Source organism: Piliocolobus tephrosceles, chromosome 6 (genome assembly GCF_002776525.5).
Source record: "Piliocolobus tephrosceles isolate RC106 chromosome 6, ASM277652v3, whole genome shotgun sequence".
NCBI classification, from domain to species: Eukaryota; Metazoa; Chordata; class Mammalia; order Primates; family Cercopithecidae; genus Piliocolobus; species Piliocolobus tephrosceles.
Window position 1 is genome coordinate 129295812 of NC_045439.1, and position 24528 is coordinate 129320339.

A 24528-nucleotide genomic window follows, 5' to 3' on the forward strand; every position below is an offset into this window, starting at 1 on the left:
TCAAGAAATGATACACAGGGCCTTTTTTATCTGACCAGAATTCTTAACTAGATTCATTAAATTTAGAACTTATTATCTACCTAACAGGAATTTATCTAATAATAGTTTACCTAACCATTATAACCATTTTAGACTTATTTATTTAATTATAGTTCTTAACTGGACTTACTAGAAGAAAAAAAGTTTTGAAGCTAAAAAATTAAAGTGTCTTAAAATTAAAATTTGTTCTATCTATAAAGCAAAGCTTAAATTATATTATCTTCTAACTAAAACTTTTAAGTAAACATACCTTCTGGAACCACAACTATGTTATTTGAGTGCAGGTATCTAGGAAGGAAAAAGAAAAAAAACAGCTATTGTCATTAAGTACTTTTGTCAGATAATCAGTTTATAAAATGCTCACTTAGAAATTTATCAAATATAAATAGGCCACAACTTTCACACCCTACTCTAATGCATCAACATACAATAATGGTTATCACAGCTAACTAATAATACTTTGAGAATAATATTTTGTACTAGAATTGCAAATATTAAATCTGTTTACTGATTTAGTTGTTATTTTAAAATAAAAGCATACATAATAGATAAACTATAAGGTTTTTTTTTAACTTCATAACACAAATTACTAGTTTTTCCAGTTCATTTTATTCAGGCTTTAAAAAACATACTTATTGTGAGAAAAAAATCAACACCTATTGTGTAAAGGAAGATGAACTTTTCATTTCTAAAAAATAACTTTACAAAATAAAGATATTTCTAGCTAGCATGCATACTGAGAACCAACAACGGAGAGATTAAATACTCTTCATTTACAGTGTCTGTAGAACTACTCAACTGTCAAGGTACAGAATTTATTTCATGGCAAAATAAATTTTGTAACAAGAAATCAAATGCTTCTCTTAAAAAATTTTCTTTTTCACAGAGGCTGAGAAGTCAGGGTGAGCCTAAGTAACACTTTTCCCACTACAGTGTCTTGAGCACACTCTGGTGGAGACTTCCTGCAATAAATAACCAACTATTCAGAGCAAAACAAGTGAATGCTGGAGATCATACAGCAATAATTTAAGAAAATAAATTTATATCATTGATTTAAAGACAACAGAACTAGATTTTAGTAAACTTTACTTTCAAACCTATGGTTTTATTTATTGTACTTTTAAAATAAATCTTATAAAGTACTTTTAAATAGAATTTAAAAGTTTTCTTCTGCATTCTTAAAGTCTAATATTGAATATTAAAATGTCAATAAACACAAAATAAGACAGCAAATTAATTAATACTTTTATGAAGATTATTTTATGTTGAATTAAATCAATTTTGTAGAAGGTTAATTAATCTGCTGGGTATAACACAATCTAAATAAGCCCACCATTTACTCTATGATATACTTCATTCCTTGCTTTCTATATATGAAATGATTATACATTTTAAAATCAATAATCTTTAAACATTAATTTTAGGAAGGAATACGTAAATCAAAATAGAGAACTGATTTAAAAAAATTTTTTCAACAAAATACTTGCCTCAATTCAAGCTCTACCTACAAAAAAGACATTAAAATGTCCAAATCAAAATATGAACTGAAGTACCCACTATTATGATTAGAATTTTTCAAACAGACTTTAAAATATTATCTACATATAATGAAGATGCTGTATGAAACAGTACACAGTGGCTGCCTGTGGATGCTGCTGAAGAAGCATCGTTAAAGTCTCTCCTCCCCCTGCCATCATGTCTAAGTCAGTCTCCTAAAGAGCCCGAACAGCTATGGAAGCTCTTCATTGGAGGTGTGAGCTTTGAAACAACCGATGAGAGCCTGAGGAGCCATTCTGAGCAATGGGGAATGCTCATGGTCCGTGTGGTCATGAAAGATCCCAACACCAAGCGCACTGGGGCTTTGGGTTTGTCACTATGCCACTGTGGAGCAGGTGGATGCAGCCACGAATGCAAGGCCACACAAGGTGGATGGAAGAGTTGTGGGACTAAAGACAGCTGTCTCACGAGAAGATTCTCAAAGACCAGGTGCCTACTTAACTGTGAAAAAGATATTTGTTGGTGACATTAAAGAAGACACCGAAGAACATTACCTAACATTATTTTGAACAGTATGGAAAAACTGAAGTGATTGAAACTGACTGAGACAGTGACAAGAAAAGGGGTTTGACTTTGTAACCTCTGATGACCATGACTCCGTGGATAAGACTGTCATTCAGAAATACCACAATGTGAATGGCCACAACTGTGAAGTTAGGAAAGCTCCATCAAAGCAAGAGATGGCTAGTGCTTCATCCAACCAAAGAGGCTGAAGTGGTTCTGGAAATTTTGGTGGTGGTCGTGGAGGTGGTTTTGATGGGAATGACAACTTTGGTCGTGGAAGAAACTTCAGCAGTCATGGTGGGGTTGGTGGCAGCCATGGTGATGGTGGATATGGTGGCAGTGGGGATGGCTACAAGGAAGCAATTCTGGAAGTGGTGAAAGAATGATTTTGACAATTACAACAGTCAGTCTTCACATTTTGAACCCATGAAGGGAGGACAATGGTGGCAGAAGCTCTGGCTCCTATGGTGGTAGAGGCTAATACTTGACCAAACCATGAAACCAAAGTGGCTATGCCAGTTCCAGTAGCAGCAGTAGCTATGGCATTGTCGGAAGATTTTAATTACTGTCAGGAAACAAAGCTTTGCACGAGAGGAGAGCTAGAGAAGTGACAGGGAAGCTACAGGTTACAACAGTTTTGTGAACTCAGCCAAGCACAGTGGTGGCAGGGCCTAGATGCTATAAAGAAGACATGTTTTAGACAAATACTCATGTATATGGGCAAAAAACTTGAGGACTGTATTTGTGAATAATTGTATAACAGGCTATTTTAGTTTCTGTTCTGTGGAAAGTGTAAAGCATTCCAACAAAGGTTTTAATGTAGATTTTTTTTGCACCCATGCTGTTGATTGCTAAATGTAGTAGTGTGATCATGACGCTCAATAAATGTATCTTTAAAAAAATAATACAGAGTGTTGCCAATCCTAACTGCACATTAGAATCACCAGGGGTCTTACTGGTGCCCCAAACCATCCTGTAGCAAGTGAAACACCATCTCAACTCAAATAATCCTGATGTACAACCAATTAAGAACCATTACTGGTAAAGTGGATCAGAGAGCGGGCTCTGAAGCCAAACTGCCTGCACCTTAATAGCCATGTGACTATGGAGAAATTACTGAACTGCTCTCTCTCCTAATCTATGATGTTGCAGGGACTAAATGAATTAATAAATGTAAAGCTCTTAGAATAGCGCTTGACTCCCAGTAGGATTTAAATGAATGCTCTTGTTATTGTTGTTATTATAGTTATTATGAGTCATTTGTAATCATAGGCTTAGCACTTTCAAATTTAAGTCCCTTCCTTTTACTTAATTTTGGTAATTTCAGAGTAGTTGAAATGTTGATGTTCCAATGTTCTTATTATGTTCCTCTTCTACTCAAATAATGCAGGAACTCTCATTCATTGTTGGTGGGAATGCCACTTTGGGGTATACACACTTTGGAAAATGGCTTGGCAGCTTTTTTAAACAACGTTAAATATAGATGTTTACTTAATAGGAATATTCCAAAGTCAGCTTCTTTGTTTTGACAAATGAACCATGGAATTCTTTTTTTTTTTTTTTTGAGATGGAGTCTCCCTCTGTCACCCCAGTTAGAGTGTCATGGCTCCATCTCTGCTCACTGCAACCTCCGCCTCCCCGGTTCAGGTGATTCTCCTGCCTCAGCCTCCTGAGTAGCTGGGATTACAGGTGCTTGCCACCACACCTGGCTAATGTTTTTTGTATTTTTAGTAGAGATGGGGTTTCAGCATGTTGGTCAGGCTGGTCTCAAGCTTCTGACCTCGTGATCTGCCCGCCTCGGCCTCCCAAAGTGCTAGGATTACAGGCGTGAGCCACCGCTCCCGGCCTGTACCATGGAATTCTAAGATGTTAACAACAAGACAAACTGGGTAAGGGGTATACCAGAATGCTCTGTACTATGTTTATAACTTTTCTATAAATATAAAATTGTTCCAAGATAAAAAAGTTATTTAAAAAAATTTTTTTAGTTTGGGTGCAACGGCTCACACCTGTAATCCCAGCACTTTGGGAGGCCAAAGCAGGTGGATCACCTGAGGTCAGGAGTGCGAGACCAGCCTGACCAACATGGAGAAACCTCATCTCTACTAAAACTACAAAAATTAGCTGGGTGTGATGGCACATGCCTGTACTCCCAGCTACTCGGGAGGCTGAGGCAGGAAAATCTCTTGAACCCAGGAGGCAGAGGTTCCAGTGAGTTGAGATTGTGCCACTGTACTCCAGCCTGGGCAATAAGAGTGAAACTTCATCTCAAAAATAAATAAATAAATAAAATTTAATTAAAGAAACAGGACTTCTACTTTCAGTCAGGATGAATAACAGCAATGGAGTAAACGGGATTTACCCAACTGTTACAAACAAGAAAACTGGATGAAATACAGTCACGTGCCACTTAATAACTGGGATATGTTCTAAGAAATGTGTTATTAGGTGATTTCCTTGTTGTGCAAACATCATAGGTGTTCTTGTTTTATTTTATTTTATTTTATTTTTATTTTATTTGAGATGGAGTCTCGCTCTGTCTCCCAGGCGGGAGTGCAGTGGCGCAATCTCGGCTCACTGCAAGCTCCGCCTCCCAGGTTCACGCCACTCTCCTGCCTTAGCCTCCTGAGTAGTTGGGACTACAGGCGCCTGCCACCACGCCCGGCTAATTTTTTGTATTTTTAGCAGAGATGGGTTTTCACCTTGTTAGCCAGGATGGTCTTGATCTCCTGACCTCATGATCCGCCCACCTCAGCCTCCCAAAGTACTGGGATTACAGGCGTGAGCCACCATGCCCAGCCCATAGGGTGTTCTTACACAAACCTAGATAGTAGAGCCTACCACATGCCTAGGTTGTAAGGTGTAGTTGCTCTTAGGCTACAAATCTGGACAGTATGTTATTGTACTGAATACTGCAGACAACTGTAACACAATCAGACAACTGATACACAATGTATTTGTGTATCTAAACATATGTAAACATAGAAAAGGTACAGCATAGAAGTATAGAAAAGGTACAGTAAAAACACAGTATTATAATCTTATGGGACCACCATTACATATGTGGCCTGTCGTTGACGAAGACATCATTATGCTGTGCACGACCGTACATGAAACAGTTATTTTCAGATATTAACAAAGGCAACTAGGACTACATTCCCTACGAGAAAGGAAGTAAGCCACACAATCTCCCTAGCTTTCTTCCTAGAGGCAAATTCTGGACTGTAGAACAGGAAGGAGAGCCCAAACAAAGTACAGAAGTCTCACTGAGTTATGGAGACACATATCAGAGTTCAGGGGACACATATTAGAGTTCAGGGAACCTGAGGCAACTGGCAGTTGTGGGGTAAAGTTCTGAAGAAGAGAGAGCCACTACTACAAAAAACAAACAAACAAAACAATTTACATAAGGAATCCCTTGGCCTCACTCATAGCTGAATTCTAGCACAAACACACAGAAGAGAAACTCTAGCAGGGTACAGTGGGTCATACCCATAACCCTAGCTACTTGGGAGGATGAAGCAGGAGGATCACTTGAGGACAAAAATTCAAGACCAGCCTGAGCAATATAATGAGACCCCCATCTCAAAAAATAATAGAAGAAAAATAAAAGGAACTCCAGGCAAAAAGCAGCTGAAAATCAATCAGCTGAACAGTCTGCAAAACTCACATAGGGTTGAGAGACATTCAAGTTCTGAGCAAGTGTGCCAAATCCTTGTTGATCATTTGAGGTATTCAAGAAAGACTCTGGAAAGCTCATATTTTAGTAATAGGGCTAATCTACCCACCTATCCTAACAAAGTATAAAAATAAGCCATAAAAGGATCAAAATAAACTGCAAATAGCTGCATGCCAGAAAAAAGGAGACAATAAAATTTAGACTCTCAAAAATGCAAACTTTATAAGGTCCATCATCCAATAAAATAGTATTAGACATTCCAAGAATCAGAAAAATATGACCCATAACCAGGAGAAACACCAGTTACTACAAATAAAACCAGTATGACACAGATGATAGAATTAGCAAACAGGACATTAAAAGAGCTATAACAACTATATTCAGCTATTTAAATGAAAATATGAACATTGTAAGAACTATAAGATATAAAGAAGCATAAATAGAACTTCCAGATATCATAAATACAATAACAGGCTGGGCACAGTGGCTCACTCCTATAATCCCAGAGCTTTGGGTGGCTGAGGCAGGAGGATCACTTGAGACCAGGAGTTTGAAGTTACAGTGAGCCACGATTGCATCACTACACTCCAGTGTGACTCCTGGGTGACAGTGTAAGACCTTGTCTCAAAAACACACACAGAAAGCCAGCCTGGGCAACACAGCAAGACCCCATGTCTATGAAAAAATTTAAAATTTAGCTGGGCATGATGGTGCATGCCTGTACTTCTAGCTACTTGGGAGGCTGAGATGGGAGGATCCCTTGAGCCCAGGAGTTCAAGGCTGCAATAAGCTAGGATAGAGTCACTGCACTCCAGCCTGGGTGACAGAGTAAGACCCTGTCTCTTAAAAAAAAAAAAAATACAATAACCAAAGAGAAAACTTCACTGAGTGGGATTAGTATAGTACATTAGACACTGAAGAAGAAAATATTACTGACTCTTAACTAGAATATACAATTTGTCTAAACTGAAGCACATAGGGAATAAAAGTTTGAAAAGGAAATGAAGAGTCTTTGTGACTACAGGACAGTATTAAACAGTCTAACAAGCATGCAAGAGTTCCACCAGCAGGGGCCAGGAACAGGGTATATAAGTAAGTCTCTGAAGAAACAATGTCAAAATTTTCCAAATTTGATAAAAACTGTGAAGACACAACCCCAAGATGCCCCATGAACCTCAAAGGTAAGAAAGAAGAAAACCACAACAAGATACATCTAAATCAAATCCCTTAAAACTAGTGTAAAAAATGAAAACCCTTCAAAGTAGCCCAAGGGAGAAAAAGACACATTACACACAAAGGAACAAATGTAACAACTGTAGATGTTTCTTCAGAAACTATGCACACCAGGGAATAATGAATATCATGAAAGGACTGATAGGAAAATAAAATGGTCACTAAGAATTCTAATCCCAGAAAAAAAAATTTTTAATATAGGTGATAAATGTACAATAAAAAACTGTAAGACTTTGGGGGGTGGGTGGGGAAAGGAGAAAGTCTTTGGGACATAGGGCTAGACAGAGTTTTTAGACGTGCCATCAAAAGCAGGACACATAAAAGCAAAAAATGATAAACTGGACCTCATCAAAATGTAAAACTTTTGCTCTGCAAAAGAACATAAAGAAGATGAAAACACAAGCTATACACTGGGAGACAATATTTGTCAACAACATATAAAACAGAAAAATAGTTTACAAAGAACTCTTAAGACTCATAAATTAAAAAAAAATACAACCAGAAGATGAGCAATAGACATTTCACCAAAAGAAAGATGCCAATGACAAATAAGCATACAAAAAGATGTTCAATATCATTAGTCATTATAGAAATACAAATGAAAATTCCAACGTAATAAAAACCACACATCTATCAAAATGACTAAAATAACAAAGACAACACCAAATGCTGGTAAGATGTGCAGACACTGGAACAATCATACATTGCCGGGGAAATGTAAAATGGGACAGCTAATCTGGTAAACTGGCAGTTTTTTTACAAAACTAAAAATTTTGAGCAAAATTGGTAGAGTAAGAACCTCCAAAAATTCCCTTCCATAAAAACAATGAGAAACTGTCAGAAATGTCCAAATGCTACATGTTGAGAACTCTGGAAATGAATCTAAGGCTTACAGTAATATAGGGAGAATTTATTCAAGAAAAAAATGACTGAACGTCAGTAAGAACAGTGGGTTGTAGGCTTCATGGTATTTTCACTTGCTCTAGTCCTAACCCCACTCTCCTGCTCTGCAGAAGACTGAAAAACCAACAGCCCATAATCAAGGAGAAAAGCAGTAGCAAGGGGTAAGACCACGTCAGAGTGCCTTAAAAGCTTCCTTCTCAGAGAACTGTCAAAGATTCGTCTCATGGTTCCCTGGAAGACCCACTTGCAAGGCTGTCTTTATTCCATCTGACTAGGAGATTGCCCAGTGCAAAAACCATTGTAAACTGAAACAAATTACAGGCAAGTGTTTAACTTCACAGCTGCCTGAAACAGTTGTAACAAACAACTGACAAACCAGAAACTGTAAAAGGAAAAGCTTTCAAAATGTGGAAACATCACAAATGTCTATCAATTGATGAATAGATAAACAAAACGTCATGTATCTACTCAATGGAATATTATTCAGCCATAAAAACAAATGAATTCTGATACCTGCTACAACATGAACAAACCTTGAAAACATTATGCTATGTTAATGCAGTCAGATACAAAAGGCCACATATTGTTTCATTCCACTAATACAAAACATCCAGAAAAAGGCATATCCAGAGACAGAAAGTAGATTAGTGATTACCAGGGATTGGGAGAAAGTGTATACTCTCTCTTGCTCTTTGGCTTGCTTGCTCTGATGGAAGCCAGCTGCTATGTTGTAAACTATCCTATAGAAAGGCCAAATGGCAAGGAACTGAGGGAGGTGTTCTAGCCAACACTAAGCAAGAAACAGAGTCCTGCAGTTCAACAGCCTACAAAGAATTGAACCTGACAACAACCACATGAATGAACATAGAAGAAGGTCCTTCTTCAGTTAAGTCTTCAGATGAGACTGCAGTCCTGGCCAACAACCTTGACTGCAGTTTTGTAAGAGACCTGGAGGCAAAGGCACCCAGCTAAGTCAGGCCCAGATTCTGGGGCCTCAGAAAATATAAGATATTGAATGTTTAAATCACTACATTTGCAGGTAAGTTGTTAAGCAGCAATAGATAATTAATAAAGATGAATATTTGCTTAAAACAATAGATTACAGATACTTTAACTGTAAAGCCAGCATCTTTCTTAATGGGGAAAACCCTAGAGGCATTCCCAGCAAGGTCAGAAAGAAGATAAGAGGCCGGGCACAGTGGCTCATGCCTGTAATCCCAGCACTTTAGGAGGCTGACGCGGGTGGATCACAAGCTCAGGAGTTTGAGACTAGCCTGACCAAGATGATGAAACCCTGTCTCCATAATTTTGTATGTAAAAATACAAAAATTAGCCAGGCATGGTGGTGGACGCCTGTAATCCCAGTTACTTGGGAGGTTGAGGCAGGACAATTGCTTGAACCCGGGAGGCAGAGGTTGCAGTGAGCCGAGATCGTGCCACTGCACTCCAGCTTGGGCGACAAGAGTGAAATTCGGTCTTAATTTTTTTTTTTTTTTTTTAAAGAAAGAAGACGAGGACGTCCACTATCTCCAGGACACTTTCACATTGTCTGGAGGAACTAGCCAATGCAATAAGACTAGAGAAAGTAATTAAAGGGATAACAGTTGGAAAAGAAGTAACACTATCTGTATTTTCCAACGTAAGAGTACATCTAGAAAACTTTATAGAGAATCTATCATGAAAACTAATTGGAACAATAAAGATTTCAGCAAGATACCAGGATATAAAATTAACACACAAAAATCAATATTGTTCATATATACAAAACATAACCAGTTAGAAGATATAACACATGACAAAATTCATTTACAATAGTGAAAAAAAGATTCAATACTTAGTAACAGACTTTAGAAATTTTCAAAACCTATTTTAAATAAAACTATAAAGTACCTAAAGGACACAAAAGTAAACTAAAAAGATGGAAAGACAGCCTTGTTCCTAGAAATACATACTTAAGTATTTAGAGGAAAAGAAAAAACCATGATGTGCATAACTATCAGAAACTTCAGAAAATAATACACATATACACACATACAAAAGGATGAAAACAAAAACTTGATAAAGCAAGTTTTGCAGTCAAACACCATCAAAAATGTTTAAATCAATGTAATCAAGAGGAAATAATCCAGTGAATTCAGACATCTACTTTTAAAATACATTATTTTTGAAAACTTGCATAATTTAAACATAAGCTGTGTATTAAATTATAATGAATATTACTTTCCTTAGGTGTGATAATGACATTATGTCTGTAATTTACTTTCAAATCATTCAGCTTCTGGGGGGCAGAGGGGTAGGAGACAGGTAGAAAAGGGAAAGAGAAAGCAAATGTGGCAAAATGTCAAAATTGGTTAAATTTAGGTGAAGGGTATATGGGTGTTCTTTCTATGTTTTCAACTTTCTTGTTAGTTTGAAATTTTTCAAAATAAAAGGATGGGACAAAGGACATGACAGAAAAGATGGCAGGTATAAGGCTAGATTTCCTTCCTTGACCTCTTGAAAATCGTGCCAAACAACAAAGAGTACAAGAAATAGAAATGCAAACCCTCCTGCAAAAAATTAGGAGGCAACTAGACAGAGAGGGAAATATAAGATATCTAAATTTATCTTCCTTAGTGGTAAGTTAACAGATAATTAACATGGGTGCATTAAAAAAACAATAGTGTAAACATAGTATTTAGCACTTGGAGGTAATTATAAAAAGAACTAAAACAAAGGAAGCGTGGAGGATGCAGGAAAAGAGACTTTTACTGTATATTTTACACATTTTACACTATCTGTTTATATGAAGTATTACACATAGTAGTAGTAATAACAATAATAGAGTTTCCCAATTACATGGACTATCCAGAAAGATGCTGTGACAGAAGACACTGTACCCAGAGAAAAGGCATTTCTCATCATCTTCACTACCTTGAAGTGAAATATTTAAAATACAATTGTAAATGGTTAAATACTTTAAAATACTATTGGGTTTAGTAGAATCACAGGTCTACCTACATGAGTACCATGACCATGATACCAAAAAATAACAAATTAATACATTAAGATGACATATCCTATTATTTCAAATAACTTAGAATTATGTTCATTCTGGTTTTTAAAAAATTTGAATAAACAGACTCACAGTTCCACAAGGTTTGGAAGCTTCTGAGCAAGGTTTTCTGGCTGAAAATTAAAAACTCAGAATTAAATTTTATTTTTGAAAAACGTCTAAACATTTCTAATTTATTTAAATACAAAGTACTACCTTTTTGAGGGGTGTAAATTTTGAGAAAATGTGAAAATAATTAATCAGCAGGTCTGGGTTCTATTCTTACAGAGACCATACTACAATTTAAATTTATAAATTTGAACAATAAAAAGCAATATCTCTTAGAGCAGCGGTCCCCAACATTTTTGTCTCCAGGGACTGGTTTCCTGGAAGACAAATTTTCCAGACAAGGTTGTGGGGGTGGTGTGGGGATGATTCAAGCGCATTAAGTTTATTTTGCACTTTATTTCTATTATTATTACATTGTAATACATAATGAAGTAATTATAGAACTCCCCATAATGAAGAAGCAGTGGGAGCTCTAAGCTTGTTTTCCTGCAACTAGATGGTCCCATCTGGGGGTGATGGGAGACTGTGACAGATCATCAGGCATTAGATTCTCATAACAAGTGTGCAACCTACATCCCTCACATGTGCAGTTCACAATAGGGTTTCTGCTATGAGAATCTAATGCTGCTGCTGATGGGACAAGAGGTGGCATTCAGGCGGTAATGCAAGTGACAGGGTGTGGCTGTCAATACAGATGAAGCTTCCCTCACTTGCCTGCCACTCACCTCCTGCTGTGCAGCCCCAGTCCTAACAGGTACCAGGTCCATAGCCCAGGAATTGGGGACCCCTGACTTAGAGAAACCACAAACCTCAAAATCCATGGTCATGGAAGAAATGAAAATGTGCTTCACAGACACAGACAGAGGGAAGAACCAGAAACTGAAGTGATACAACTGGAAGCTGAGGAACACCGAAGGTTGCTGGCAACTCCCAGCAAGGAGAAACGCAAAGAGCACATGCTCCCTCAGAGCCCTGAGAAGGAACCAATCTGAAAAGGAACCATTTCGTACCACACCTTGATTGCGGAATTCTTGTCTCAAGAACTGTCAGAGAATACATTTTTGTTGTTTTAAGTCACCCAGTTTTTGACAATTTGTCACAGCAGCCCTAAAAAACTAATATATCCTCTAAATTCTCAAATCATGCTCCTCAAGAGAAAATAAGGGAAATCTGCAGGGCCCCCAGGTACAAGACCCGACTAAGCTCCAAATGAACAGGGAAAGCTGGAGCTCATGTGGTCCATGGGAGTGTCAGACCTGGCCACAGGTCTGGAGATCAGAGTAGAGGTGTGATGTGGGAGGGACAGGAAATTGGCCATTGGCAGAAGAGAGAAAGGCAGACAAACCTAGGTCCCTTACCCAGAAAATGTCAGAGTCCTGAAAGGGCTGGCCTTTCCATGAAAAGAATCCTAGAACAATTCTACTCACAGACTGAAAGCAGGCTTCTCTGCTGGAGGTACTGGGTAGGGGAGAAAGCCTCCTGTAAATAACTGAAAGCCAGTCTGCGCGCACACACACACACACACACACACACACAGATATATGCATATATACACATATAATCTCTCTCTCTCTCTCTCACTCACACACACACACACACACACACACAGGGGGTTCAAATTTACACATACGAAAAGAAAGAGTCAAAAGGCTGGAGGATCATACTGAGTCAAAACTAATTTTTTTCATCTACATTCAAGCACACTATAGGGTAAACTGTGTAACAGTAATAACGAATCAAGAATGGCTTTTTAGAAGACATTAGGTCTGACCCGAGTTCCGAAAGACATAAATTATAACAGGCTGACATGGAATGAAGAGGAGGGTAATTCTGTACAGCTTTCTAGGCACAAGAAGCAACATATGAAAAGCCAAAAGAAAACAAGGTACAACTGGGAAACTGCAAATACAATCCATTCTGCTATAACTACATAACAGCACTCCTGAAGAAATCTTACATTTTAAAATATCCTGTTAGAAAAACAATCATGGCAATAGAAAAACTAATGTGTTAAGGACTAGAAAGTTGACTATTTTAAATAACCAAGAAATTTTTCATAGAGAAACTTGGATTTTTAACAATGAGCATGTGTCTTTTATAATTGAAAAAAATTAAAATTGAATTTTAAGATCTGCTGTGTGCAGCATCAGCTGTTATACAATTGATTATAATCAACTGTATACAATTTGAGATCTAAACATTCACTAGGACAAGTGACATTAGTTTGGTATGTCTGGGCCATTGGGTATGAAGATGTATGATTTTACAGAGAATGGCAAGGAACAGATCACTAAGGGCTTATATTTTATACTAAGGAATAGCTTTTAAAAAATCCTGAACACAATGGAACATCACTGGTTTATTTTAAACCAGAAAATGTCATTATTAATGTCATACCGGCATACTGATGTAAATAGTTAGCAACAGTATCCCAAACTGTTTATATATACATATCCTTCCCTTTTGTGATAACCAAGTATCACTGAATATGAATATTGTTAAGAAATCAAGGAAGCATTTTTGAGTACCCACTCTTATCAGTATCATTTGTATTTCGTTTTCAAATGCTGAAAGCTGTGATTCTTTTTGCCCCAAGTTTCTATACTGATATATGCAACAAGGTCCTTCAAAACTAGTCATTTCTCAGATGTTCCTTGTGGATCTGTCTAAATCCCTGGAGCGTTTTGTTTTTATTATCAGTATCTCCCTTGAGACTATACACTTCCGTTTATGGGCATACATACAAAGCATCCTAGAAAAATTAGGGAACCAGTGGGTAGAGGGCCTTAATTATAGCTGTTCCTATAAAAAGGAAAGATTTGTCCAAAAAGAAATGCTGTTTGACTGTTAAGACCTTCACCTAGTTTCATCTGCTAATATCAATACTTTATCTGGCTAATTCACACACTCTACGGCCATTCTTTCTGCATGTCTACTCGGCTCCGTCAAATAGCATTCTAATCTTTCCATGACAAACTAGTTAGTACTTTTGAGCTGTAGCTCTACACACAATTAAGCACTGAAATAATGCTTTTGCTGCCAATAGAGCATCTTTATGTCTTTATTAACAAGTAAGTACATTGTGTTTTTATTTAAAAATAAGCACATTCACTTTGAGAAAACTGCAGTTCATTAGAATAATGCCTTAAAACACACAGACACTTAGGAATAGATGCCCCAAACTCCTGGCAAATAATCAGCCCTTGCACAGGCTGTGACTGACACCTACTGGTGTTCCATAATATCACTCTCTGTTTTCTAATGCCATATTTTTAGCAATGTAGCTGACAAATGCTATACATTTCAATATTTATACTTCTACAATTTAGATACAGCATGTAAGAGACTAGACAACTAGAAATTAATGTCCAAATTTTTGTTACTTTGTGGGTAACCAAGCTCTAATGTTGGATTATGGAAGTCACACAAATTACTGTATCCTAATCCATAGGATTTACAAGCTATGAAGTGTTTTAATGTTTTTAAATTTAAAATCCTGATAAAAGCAATAGTCTTAAAGTGCTTCTCAAATCTATTACTATTATTGCCTTCTTGTTTCACTATTTGAAACAGAAAAGTTTATCAAATGAATATAACATGTACTCAAATACCTCCTACTTAATTACCTAGAAATTGTTTTTCTAAATCAAGCCAAGGATTCTCTTCATTAAATCCCATTTACATTGCTATCTAGCTAAACAACTTTTCTTTACAATAATGAAAAAGCAAACTTCAGCAAGCACAGTTAGTATAAAACTTACCCCAAATTCTGAATCAATAATGCTTTACCATATCCTTTTAGACTCCACTTAAATGGGAATGTTTTAAAATTTTTAAACTTGGAACAAATACATCAAATATTTTGCAAACACCATCGTGTTCAGTGATATTTTCTGGTGGGCACTGTGCATTATCTACTTTCTTTCCTTCTCTTTCCGAACACCTGCTAGGACTGCACATCTTTCATCAAGCTGGCCACGGCTAAGTAACTTGCTTGGTTAGTGAAATTAAGCCAAAGTGGAAGCCTTGACAAGATTGAGCACAAAAGACCTCACCCCTTCCACAGAGACCGCCACATGCTGGACGTTTTGTCAGCTTCAATCCTGAGCAGAGGCTCCAGGCTCTGAGAGACTAGTACAGTGTAGACAAGAAATATGTGTGCTGTTATAAGCCACTAGGACTCAGGGTTCGGAAAAACCTGCTCCATCCTGGCTTCTAACAACACATTTCAAAGAAGTCACAGATTAAATGCATTTCAGTTCTTATAGAAGTTATAAAAAGTAGAAGAAAGCAGAATGAATTTGGATCACTATCTCATACCACATACAAAAATTAACTCAAAATGGATCAGCAACTTAAATTTAAGAGCTAAAACCAAACTTCATAGAAGAAAACATAGGAGTAAATCTCCATAATCTTAGATTTGGCAATGAATTGATAGCTATTACATCAAAAGCATGAACAGCAATAGAAACAATAGACACACTGGCCGGGTGCAGTGGCTCATGCCTATAATCTCAGCATTTCGGGAAGCCAAGGTGGGTGGATCATTTGAAATCAAGAGTTCGAGACCAGCCTGACCAACCTGGTCAAACGTCATCTCTACTAAAAATACACAAAAAATAGGTGGGCATGGTGGCATGTGCCTATAGTACGAGCTACTCCAGAGGTTGAGGCAAGAGAATCCCTTGAACCCAGGAGGTTGGCTCAGTCACTGTGGAAAAGTTTTGTGGTTCCTCAAAAAATTAAGCATAAAATTATCATATGACCCTGAAATTCCTCTCTTATTTATATACCCAAACGAACTGAAAACAGGTCCTTTAACATGTACATTCATGTTCATAACAGCACTACTCACAATAGCTAAAAGGTGGAAATAGCCCAAATGTCCATCAGTAGATGAATGGGTAAACAAATGGTGGTACAGCCATACAATGGGATCCTACTGAACCACAAAAAAAAAAAAAAAAAAAAAAAATATGAAGTACAGACTTATGCTAAAACTTGGATAAACCTTGGAAACACTTTGCTAAGTGAAAGAAGCCAGATACACAAAGTTTCATATTTTGTGATCCCATTTATATAAAATATCTAGAGTTAACCCAGAGAGAAAACAGATTGCTGGTTACCAGGGCTGGGTGTGGGAGCTGAGGGTGGGGGCGAGGGAATGGGGAGAAACTGCTTAATGGGTGAGGGGTTTTACTCTGGAGTGAATGAAATGTTTGGAACTAGACAGAGGCGGCTGCATACACGGTGAATGTATTGAATCCTACTGTTCATTTCAATAGGATTAATTTTATGTTATGTCAGTTTCACCCCAATAAATTGGTTTTCATTTTTAAAAAGTTAATGAAGTTTTGGTACTGAAGGAATAAAAAGTACTTCATTCACAAACTACCACAACACACTTAACAAACTTTTTAGTTGGATCAATAATTTGATGTTATTGCTTCTGAGCAGGTACACGGCATGAGTTAAATACCACGTGTCCAGATTTTTTAAAACTGTGGTAGACCTCTTTTCAACTTGCCCATTCCTTCTCCAGTATTTCCCTCCATTTGTATATATGTCATAGAGCAATATTTATCAACAGAGGAATCGGAAACCCTAGCAGGCTAATGGTACAGAACGAGGGAACCAGCATTCTTTCTTCTTCCGCAGTAGCATAAATGCCTTCAGGGTCCTAGTTACCATTACCTTTGTCTCTTGACTCACTTCATAATTATTACTCATTTTCCTTTGTTTCTCTCTCTGCCATGATGGAAACACTCTTTATCTGTGCTGTCCAATATGGCAGACACTAGCCACATGTGGCTATGAAGCAATTAAAATGTGGTTATGTGATGGAGGAACTGAAGTTTTAATATTATCTCACTTTAATTTAAATGTTAAGGCCAGGCATGGTGGCTCACGTCTGTAATCCTAACACTTTGGGAGGCTGAGGGAAGTGGATCACCTGAGGTCAGGAGTTCAAGACCAGCACGGCCAACATGGTGAAACCCCGTCTCTACTAAAAACACAAAAATTAGCCAGGCGTGGTGGCGGGTGCCTGTAATCTCAGCTACTCAGGAGGCTGAGGCAGGAGAATCACTTGAACCCGGGAGGCAGAGGTGAGCTGAGTTCGTGCCATAGTACTTCAGCCTGGGTGAAACACTGTCTCCAAAGAAAAAAAAAGTGAATAGCACATGTGGCTGGTAAAGTGTGCAGAATTCATACCTTTATATTCACTACTGATTTTTCACTTAAACTCAGCTCTTTCAAATATAAAACATAAATAATAACTACTTAACTATATGAATGATAAATGTTTTAGATTATTTTTCTTAGAAATAAATGAAAGTATTTGCTTAGCATTTATAGAGATTAAAATTGTCATCTTAAGAGATGTAAACGAAAATATTTTAAGTACCTTCAAAACTGCAAATGTTTTCTGGCAAAAAACATAAAACAAACATCAAGACTGACATTTTTAACTTAGCAAAAACTTACAGAATGACCTCAAAATAAAAAAACACTATACATCCAGTACATTTACAAAAATAAAATGTTTCTGAATTTGATAGAAATTTGATTGCCAAGAAAAGATTTTTCAAAAGAAAAAACAGGCATCAAAAATTGCTGCAATGCCTCTTGAAGTGTTTATCTTAAAAATACTTGTTAAAACCGAAAGTTATATCAATGTCAGAAACAAGGGTTGGAGGTTATAAGCATCAAGAGTCTTACCTAGCTTTTTATTTTTTAAAAATCCTATTTAATAAACATGCCATAAGTATGACTTTATAAATGAAATTTTCAAAGCAATATAAAAATACACACAAAAATAGAATACCAAACACATTCCCATTAAGCCAGATCAATGATTTAAGATTACGCCTAGCTTGAACAGTTCTGTAAGTTTATGACATAACTGTTTGGTTTGAGGGGGTGGGGTGGGGAGCATGTTCCAAGATCAGTGTACAAGTGCCTTACTTACATAACGTATGTATTTGTTGACTGATTCGATGGGACTAACATTTAGACACTGGCGTCTCACTTCTAGTACACAGGTGCCTCATTATAGTGAATGCCTGAAAAATGAATTTAAACTTGTGGAAACATACATATACCAATGGTTTTGAGTCTTTTGCTTGCAAATAACACCCTTTAAGTATACAAGAAAATGGTCTGTTCTAAGGAAAAGACCCCTAGCCCTGCCACCTCTTTCTAAACTGTCCCCCTCCTAACTCCCTAGGCAGAAACTACAAATTACAGGGTATATGCTAAGTCAGGTTCCCTATATTTTATTTAAAAAGCAAAGAATGATACATGCTTTAAAAATATTTCTAGTAAGCCAGACTTTTATTCACAGGAAAACTCAGACACAGGCTTTACAAAAATTAACTGGGAAAATTCACTTAACATGCAGCACTTAATTTCTACACAGTGGATAAACATGGTTAAATTTTAACAGCATGGTGGTGCTAGACTAGGAAGAGGTTATCAATAAATATCTGCAGAATTAAAATGAAGCAAAACTAACTGGACCACAAATTAGGAGACCTTATTTTTGCACTGAAAAGCCATAAAAGTGACTTTAGGACCAACCATTATCCTCTTCTTAGTTTCTTCAGAAAGAAAAATTATCTACATTATCAATAAAGCTTCTAGCTTTAAAATCCTATGACTCCATAAATAGAGTTATGGAACAGACATTCATTTTCCTGAAAAATGAAAGTCTTTATGACATATGAGAGGCTTGAGTTTCTTAATTATTTGACAAGGAGTCACTGTTCCACATTACTGACAAGGAAGCGGTAACAATGACATAAAAGCTTCTAACTCTGAAAATTCAACAGGAAAATAAGTTGTTGTAACAAAACTTAATTTTCAGGCACATGTGTATTATGAAGACAGGATAAATGTAATGGCTGTTTTCCAGAACAGTATCACATATTACATACAAACACTAAAACACTAACAGACCATTAGAATGCTTTACTATTTAATATACTCACATATTTCCACAGTCAATTTAAAAAACAGAGATGCTTTTATACAGAGCCAGCTCAAGAACAGTGCAATCATGGCAATTATGGAGGTCCTGCATCCTAGCAGCTGTTCAAGCTGCAAGGATCCAACAGACTGGAGAAAAACAAGAAGTCCTTGCTCTGGAATTCAAAATGAACCAAACCAACAACAAAACTTAATTCCCGCTCCCTGTTTTTCCTACCGCACTTGGCTGTATGATGCTCTTTTAGGCCATCTCCTTAACTTACTGTTTTTCCCCTTACGGTGCTCTGATCCTTATTTGATCCAGATCCTACTATTACCAAATTCAAGTGGGGGGGTGGCAGATATAGTTGTGACTTTCCTAGCCATCAACCTCTCTCACTGTCATCTAGCCACCAGCTGAGAGAGTCATCTATGTCAATATGGCATAAACATATGCATCACTGTAAATCAAAATATTTAGACTCACTGATTAGAAAGCCTGATAAAACCTTAGTGGTACTGTATTCTAACCATCTTATTTTAACTAACTCTGAACCATAAAAATAAATATTTACTGAAACTAATATAAACCAAACTTACTAGTAGGGCTTTCCCTTTTCCTGTAAACACTTAAGTAAGGCCCTGTTTCTTTCAGCCTCCACCCGTATCCTCACAACACTCTCCACCCATCTACAACTGTAATCACTATCAGTTTGATGTACTTTCTATGCCTTAGTTTACTTGTCTATAAAATAAGGATAATAGTGCCTATATCATAGGATTGTCCTGAGGATTAAATAATACATGCCATTTGCTTAAAACTGAGCACTTGGTACAGACTCAAACAGTGCCAGCTGCTATCAGATTTTAACTAATCCAATATTGATGAATATTGAGGTTTTAACAACTTTTCATCATATTCAATTCTGTGATGAACATTCTTGTTCACCAGACTTTTCTATTGGGTAGATTCTTGCAAGTGAAAATGCCGATTCAAACACATATCCATGTACAGTTTTGCTAGATATGGCCCAACCGCCCAACAAAAACATTAATTTCCATTAAGAGTATGTGACAGTATCTTCTCCCAACTGTACCCAACACTGGGTATTAATTATCCTTAACACTAGGTGTTAATCTTTTTTTTTTTTTTTTTTTTTTGAGACAAGGTCTTACTGTGTTGCCCAGGCTGGTTTCAAACTCCTGGGCTCACATGATCCTCCCATCTCAGCCAAGTAGCTGGTATGCCTCGATGCCTGGCTAGGTGTTAATCTTTGCCAATCTGATAGGTAAAAATGATTAGCGTTTTATCACTTCCTCTAAAAGTTGAGCATCTTTTTTTTTTTTTTTTAAGACTGAGTCTCTCTCTGTAGCCCAGGCTGGAGTGCCGTGGCCGGATCTCAGCTCACTGCAAGCTCTGCCTCCCAGGTTTACGCCATTCTCCTGCCTCAGCCTCCTGAGTAGCTGGGACTACAGGCGCCCGCCACCATGCCCGGCTAGTTTTTTGTATTTTTTTTAGTAGAGACGGGGTTTCACCGTGTTAGCCAGGATGGTCTTGATCTCCTGACCTCGTGATCCGCTCGTCTCGGCCTCCCAAAGTCCTGGGATTGCAGGCTTGAGTCACCGCGCCCGGCCAAGTTGTGCATCTTTTTACGTGTTTTTGCTATCTGTATTCTTTTTCCATTTGCCTGTTCATATTTGAAGCAGAAAGTCAGGAATGTTTTTCTCCTGGGCTAATAGGAAAGAAAAAACATCTCTGTCTCATTTCCCAGCCCAATCCAGCAATACGATTGACAGACCTCTCTTTCCTTCACTTGGTGGAATATAATTTTTAAGTTAAATTATCTCTTGTTGCATAAATTAACTGCTTAATCAGGATCCATCTACTCCTGTTGCTTAGCTATAAGCCAAACTCTCTCTTTCATTAAAATTTGGATACCTCTGGCTGGGCGCGGCAGCTCATGCCTGTAATCCCAGCACTTTGGGAGGCCGAGGCGGACGCATCACAAGGTCAGGAGATCAAGACCATCCTGGCTAACATGGTGAAACCCCGTCTCTACTAAAAACACAAAAAAAACTTAGCCGGGAGTGGTGGCAGGCGCCTGTAGTCCCAGCTACTCAGGAGGCTGAGGCAGGAGAATGGCAGGAACCTAGAAGGCGGAGCTTATAGTGAGCCGAGATCGCGCCACTGCATTCCAGCCTGGGCGAGAGTGACACTCCGTCTCAAAAAAAAAAAAAAGATACCTCTTTCTTGTCCATTCATATTTATAAAATAAGCAAGTAGTAAGAGCTCTATCAGTATTTGGGCAAGTTACTCTTTCATTTCCTCAGGAAGGCCAACTGTTCCCATTAAGAAAAGAAGTTGACAGATTCATTAAGTGATTTTGCTTCCAGGTTGAGATTTTATACTTTCCTCAAAGTCTCTTGTGGCCTTTTTTATTGTAAATAAAGGAACTGAGGTCCAAAGAGGTTAAGCCATAGGACTTCGATCTCTTACCTCTCAGTCCTGAGTTGTGCTACCAAACCATGAAACAGCCACTTCCCGGGACTGCAGCCCTGAAATGCTCCCACTACTAATTTCCTCCCTTGAGGAACTTCAGAATTTTAGAAAGGACTGGAGATTGTTGCTTCCAAGCTATATTCCTTCTCCTTCTTACAAAGACCACAGGTACCAATGCAGGAAAGGTTGTAAGGCCCTACCTCAGCCCCCTCCACCTTGCACATTCAGACTGTGTCATCATCAGAAACTTCTCCATGACCACGGTCTTTTTCTGCCACCAAAATGTCCCATATCCCAGATGGCTTACCCAATACAGCAGTTCTTCAACTTCAATGGGTACTTTGGCCCACCTCCATTCTCCGTATTCACTCTTCCTTTATTTGCCTCCAATCCAGCTCAGATTTCATGTTATATCACTCTCTTCGCCAAATCCTAAACCTTAGTCTCTCTGTACTTGTACTGCACCCACCTGGCAAAAACCTAAATCTGTATGAATGCCACAGTCTTCCTTCTCCATACCTCAGACAGCTGAGTACAGCAAGAGAAAGTTCCCTAAACAAGCAGAAGATTCCACCATAAGCTTAATCACCAACTGCTTATAAATAACACCCAACAATTCTATCTTTCTCTAGCCAAACTGCCATGTGAGTCTTCCAACCTGCCCTCTCCCCAAATGTTCATTCCCAAGCAGATGGTCTGACCTGGTAAATGCATCAGATAAAAACTCTCTCAACTGCCTCTCTCTCCCTCAGTGTACATCTGTCTTTCCACCTGTCCTCCCTTTCTTTACTTTTACAAAGGAGGAAAGGATATATTCCCAAGGTCAATCCTTCCATGTGTACTCTGGAGCCCATTCTTAGCAAACTTGGACTTTTAATTATTCCCTTTTTCCAGAGGTTCAACTCCTGTCTAATGGGAACTTCCTATCAGCATTTACTCTGTCCTCTTAGAAAACAGAAGAGAAGGGGGAAAGGAAAGGGAAAAGAAAAGGGAAGAATAGAAGAAAAATCTCCTTTGTTGTCAAATTCCCTCCCACTATGCCCATCCCATATCACAGCCAAACTTCAAGACCTATCTACCCATCTGTTTACTAGAGGTCCTGTCTGCATATCCCATCTATGTGGGGGTTTCCATAGAGAACATCAATACTCAAACAAAAGAAAAGCTGCTTCCACTTAAGTGGAGATAGACTATCGCTCGGTCTCCACCTCAGCATTGCTCAGTAAACCTGAGGTTCTGTGGAACTGTTAGATACAGCTAGGTTCCTCTTCAAACAGTTTGTCCAGTTCCCCTGTTATTTATTCCAAGTTCCAGCCCCCACTTCACCCTTTTGCTGAGCTTTAACCTGTCTAAATATGCCTAGACATGCCACAGCCCTGTTTCCTTATGTGGAAATAGGTTAGCTTTCTAGTCACCTGTAGGTGACCCCTTCCTCCCCTCCCTCTCTCCTCTATCACGTGCCTACCTTGTCTAAGAAAGTTTAAATGTTTAGCCAATCGGGACTAGTTTAGATTGTGTGGTCCAACCCCAGCTAATTAGGGAAAGACACAGGACAGAATCTGCGTTGTTCTCCTTTGTTCTGTGTGTTCTCGTGGTGGCTAGGCCTATGAGCAACATCCTTCCACAGAAGAAAATTGGCCTTGCTGAGAAGTTCTCTGAGTGCTCGTTTTCTTTGTGGCCCTGAGCTTTTACTTCCAATAGAACCTATAAAACCACTGCTCAAGGCAAGCGAAACAGGTATGTAGACTGGTCCCTCAAACATTGTGCCACTGAGTCTTAGTTCATCTTTTTCCCTTAAACTTGAAATGCCAACAAATGAAAATTCCATGAGAAGAAGAAGCTGTTCTATGATATATCTATCGTCAATGTCTTGACGAATGATGGGTACACAGTAAGTACTCAACAAATACACACTAATTGAATGATGCTAGGGTTACAGGCATGAGCCACTGCACCCGGCCCCCACAACTACTTCTTGTTCACCTATCAACTATGTAACTAGATTTCAATATAAACCAGCTTATGTTTAAAAAGAAAGTTCTGGCCAGGCACAGTGGCTCACTGTAATCTCAGCACTTTGGGAGGCTAAGGCAAGAGGATCACTTGAGCCCAGGAGTTCGAGATCAGCCTGAGCAACACAGCAAGACCCCATCTCTATAAAAAGTTGTAAAACTTAGCTGTGTATGGTGTGGTGGTGTGTGCTTGTAGTCCCAGCTACTCAGGAAGCTGAGGCAGGAAGCTCATTTGAGCTCAGGAGGTCAGGGCTGCAGTGAGTCAGGATCACGCCACTGTACTCCAGCCTGGGCAACAGAGCAAGACCCTATCTCAAAACAAAACAAAAAGTTTTAAGGTTTCTCAGCTATACGAATAAATGATAATCAAATATTGCTTTAAAAAAAGTTTTTTTGAGACCACGTCTCACTCTGTTGCCCAGGCTGGAGTGCAGTGGCATAATCTCAGCTTACTGCAAACTCAACCTTGCAGGTTCAAGTGATTCTCCTGCCTCAGCCTCCCGAGTAGCTGGGACTACAGACGTGCACCACCATGCCTAGCTAATGTTTGTATTTTTGGTAGAGACGGGGTTTCACCATGTTGGCCAGCCTGGTCTCAAACTCCTAGCTTGAAGTGATCTGCCCGCCTTGGCCTCCCAAAGTGCTAGGATTACAGGCATGAGCCACCATGACTGGCCAAAAGTATTTTGAAATATAAAACGTGTCTACCCTTTAGTCCAACAATCCTACTTTTTAGGCTATCCTAAATATAAACATACATATACATACAAGAATGTACATACATTTACCGGCCTAGAGGTTAGTGGAATGAGAATATCATGAAATGAAAAAAGAGACTTCCAGAGAAATATGTATGATTTTATTTTTGTTATTAAAAAAGGAAAAATATAAACAGAATACATATATAATTACATGAACACAAGCAAGGTGGTGGAAGGTGGTATAGTCTGAATGTCTGTGTTTCCCCAAATTCATACATTAAAATTCTAAACCCCAAGATGATGATGGTATTAGAAGGTGGGACCAG

The 24528-nt window shown here is 38.2% G+C and overlaps 1 protein-coding gene across 5 annotated transcripts in view; it reads right to left on the reverse strand.

Moving 5' to 3' along the window:
* The window catches only part of LRRC28 (leucine rich repeat containing 28), a 129962-nt gene that overhangs the window by 94830 nt on the left and 10604 nt on the right, over positions 1-24528 (reverse strand). For 2 of the 5 annotated variants that reach the window (XR_002733392.1, XM_023220877.1), the window contains exons 3-4: positions 11043-11083; positions 290-327 (exon numbers count right to left, since the gene is read on the reverse strand). Coding sequence is in view for 2 of the 5 variants with exons in the window: in XM_023220877.1 (XP_023076645.1) it covers positions 290-327; positions 11043-11083 (79 nt within the window). In the remaining 3 variants the exon portion in view is untranslated. Of the gene's footprint in view, positions 1-289; positions 328-11042; positions 11084-17991; positions 18086-24528 lie in introns of those variants that run through there. The other 3 variants (XM_023220880.1, XM_023220878.1, XM_023220879.1) reach the window with 3 other exon arrangements.